Genomic DNA, 2,922 nt, shown 5'->3' with positions numbered 1-2,922 from the left:
GCACCGTGGGGCCCTTTCCCTGGTGCCCCTGTGCCGTGGGGCCCTTCCCCTGGTGTCCTTCCGCCGTGGGGCCCTTCCCCTGGTGTCCCTGCGCCGTGGGGCCCTTCCCCTGGTGTCCCTGCGCCGTGGGGCCCTTCCCCTGGTGTCCCTGCGCCGTGGGGCCCTTCCCCTGGTGTCCCTGCGCCGTGGGGCCCTTTCCCTGGTGTCCCTGCGCCGTGGGGCCCTTTCCCTGGTGTCCCTGCGCCGTGGGGCCCTTCCCCTGGTGTCCCTGCGCCGTGGGGCCCTTTCCCTGGTGTCCCTGCGCCGTGGGGCCCTTTCCCTGGTGTCCCTGCGCCGTGGGGGCCCTGGCTTACCTGGAAGAGTTTGGCTGGACTCAGAGGCGCAATGGGACTCAATGTGCTCCAAAAGTGGATGGTCGGGGGGAGGGCACTGGGAGTCAGCAGGACTGGAGTCTGCGAAGAAACAGAAATGCATCAGGGAAACGGGAATCTTCAATATTCCAGACATACAGGCCATTCAGCCCGTCTCGGGCATGCTCCACAGGAACAGGAGGAGGCCATTCAGCCCCTCTTTGGGCCTATTCAACAGGAACAGGAGGAGGCCATTCAGCCCCTCTCTCTCAAGCCCGTTACACAGGAACAGGAGAAGGCCATTCAGCCCCTCTCGGGCATGCTACACAGGAACAGGAGGCCATTCAGCCCCTCTTGGGCCTGTTGCACAGGAACTGGAGGAGGCCATTCAGCCCCTCTACAGCCTGTTACACAGGGACAGGAGGAAGCCATTCAGCCCCTCTTGAGCCTGTTACACAAGAAACGTGCACAGTGCTCCCAGTGTGGGTCTAACCGAGGGATACGGAGACTGGAACAGTGCACAGTGCTCCCAGTGTGGGTCTAACTGAGGGATATGGAGACTGGAACTGTGCACAGTGCTCCCAGTGTGGGTCTAACTGAGGGATATGGAGACTGGAACTGTGCACAGTGCTCCCAGTGTGGGTCTAACTGAGGGATACGGAGACTGGAACTGTGCACAGTGCTCCCAGTGTGGGTCTAACCGAGGGATATGGAGACTGGAACTGTGCACAGTGCTCCCAGTGTGGGTCTAACCGAGGGATATGGAGACAGGAACTGTGCACAGTGCTCCCAGTGTGGGTCTAACTGAGGGATACGGAGAATGGAACTGTGCACGGTGCTCCAAGTGTGGGTCTAACTGAGGGATACGGAGACTGGAACTGTGCACGGTGCTCCAAGTGTGGGTCTAACCGAGGGATATGGAGACTGGAACTGTGCACAGTGCTCCCAGTGTGGGTCTAACCGAGGGATACGGAGACTGGAACTGTGCACAGTGCTCCCAGTGTCACTGGGGGAGTGGAATCAGTTGGATTGGGTGTATTCTGGAACGTTCTGGAGAGGTAGAATGTCCTGTTGCTTTCAGGGGGTCTATGGTGAGATGGGGGGTTGGTTGAGGAGGGGGACATTTGACTTACGAGAGAGTGTGTAGTGATGACAGTGGGGGTGAGGGAGCCGGGGGTACTCGCGGCACTGAGGGGGGACAGGAAGTTTGTGGAGGGGCTGGGGTTTAACCGGTCGGTTGGGGTTACCCCCTGACCCCCGGGGTGTCCCGGTGATCCCAGTTCCAGGTCTCTGGGCTTCCTGGTCTTCTGGAGGGTCCGCCTCTCCGTGTCCGGGCTCTGCCCCCCCTCCTGGGGCTGGTCAGCCTCCGAGGTTGGCAGAGGGGCCGGTTCCAACTCTCCCCCCCACTCCTCGGGCTGACTGGGGGAGGGCTCGAGCAGCACCACCACCTGCGAACTCTGAACTCCGACCTCGGGGCCTCCCTGCGACCCCTCCAGCGCCAGGCAGTCCGCGGGAGGTTCCAGCAACACCACCACCTGCGAACTCCGACCTTTGACCTCCGGCTCCGGCTCCTCCTCCTCTTCCTCCTCCCCCTCCTCTTCCTCCTCCCCCTCCTCGCCCGCCTCCCCCTCTTCGCCCTCCTCCTCCTCGCCCTCCTCCTCCTCTGCTTTAGTGACGTTCCGTAGGGATTGAATGGTAAAAGTGGAATAGAGTCCCGAACGCATGTATTCATTCCGACTGCTCCGGTTTCGCCAACCACCCCTCGACTCTCTGCGGCGGGAGCCCAGACCCTCGGTCGCCGTCGCCGGGTCTTCCGGAATGTCCTTGGCCTCCTCTCTGGCGGACTCGATGCCCCCTATCTCCGGGTAGGACACAAACTTGTAAACGAATTTCTGCCCACTTACTTTCTTAATGATGTTCTGAGAGAGACAGAGAGAGGGAAGAGAGAGGGAAGAGAGAGAGAGGGAAGAGAGAGGGGAGGGAGAGAGAGGGGAGGGAGAGAGAGGGGAGGGAGAGGGAGGGAAGAGAGAGAGGGGGAGACAGAGAGAGGGAAGACAGAGAGGGGGAGACAGAGAGGGGGAAGACAGAGAGAGGGAAGACAGAGAGGGGGAAGACAGAGAGGGGGAAGACAGAGAGGGGGAAGACAGAGAGGGGGAAGACAGAGAGGGGGAAGACAGAGAGAGGGAAGACAGAGAGAGGGAGACAGAGAGAGGGAAGACAGAGAGGGGGAAGACAGAGAGGGGGAGACAGAGAGGGGGAAGACAGAGAGAGGGAAGACAGAGAGGGGGAAGACAGAGAGGGGGAAGACAGAGAGGGGGAAGACAGAGAGAGGGAAGACAGAGAGGGGGAAGACAGAGAGAGGGAAGACAGAGAGAGGGAAGACAGAGGGAGGAAAGACAGAGGGAGGGAAGACAGAGAGGGGGAGACAGAGAGGGGGAAGACAGAGAGGGGGAAGACAGAGAGGGGGAAGACAGAGAGGGGGAAGACAGAGAGGGGGAAGACAGAGAGAGGGAAGACAGAGAGAGGGAAGACAGAGGGAGGGAAGACAGAGAGAGGGAAGACAGAGGGAGGG

General features: G+C 60.8%; 1 protein-coding gene across 1 annotated transcript; it reads right to left on the bottom strand.

Annotated features, from left to right (window-relative positions):
* Window positions 1-353: 353 nt before the first annotated feature.
* Window positions 354-2,269, bottom strand: LOC144491323 (ETS domain-containing protein Elk-1-like; the record flags this gene model as incomplete). The annotated part of the gene is made up of 3 exons (XM_078208988.1): window positions 354-452; window positions 1,598-1,885; window positions 2,027-2,269. Coding segments are annotated over 3 exons (630 nt in total), but the record flags the coding sequence as incomplete, so codon positions are not given.
* Between the last annotated feature and the right edge of the window lie 653 nt (window positions 2,270-2,922).

This window comes from Mustelus asterias, unplaced genomic scaffold (genome assembly GCF_964213995.1).
Source record: "Mustelus asterias unplaced genomic scaffold, sMusAst1.hap1.1 HAP1_SCAFFOLD_5109, whole genome shotgun sequence".
NCBI lineage: Eukaryota > Metazoa > Chordata > Chondrichthyes > Carcharhiniformes > Triakidae > Mustelus > Mustelus asterias.
This window is presented reverse-complemented; position numbering and strand designations above follow the sequence as displayed.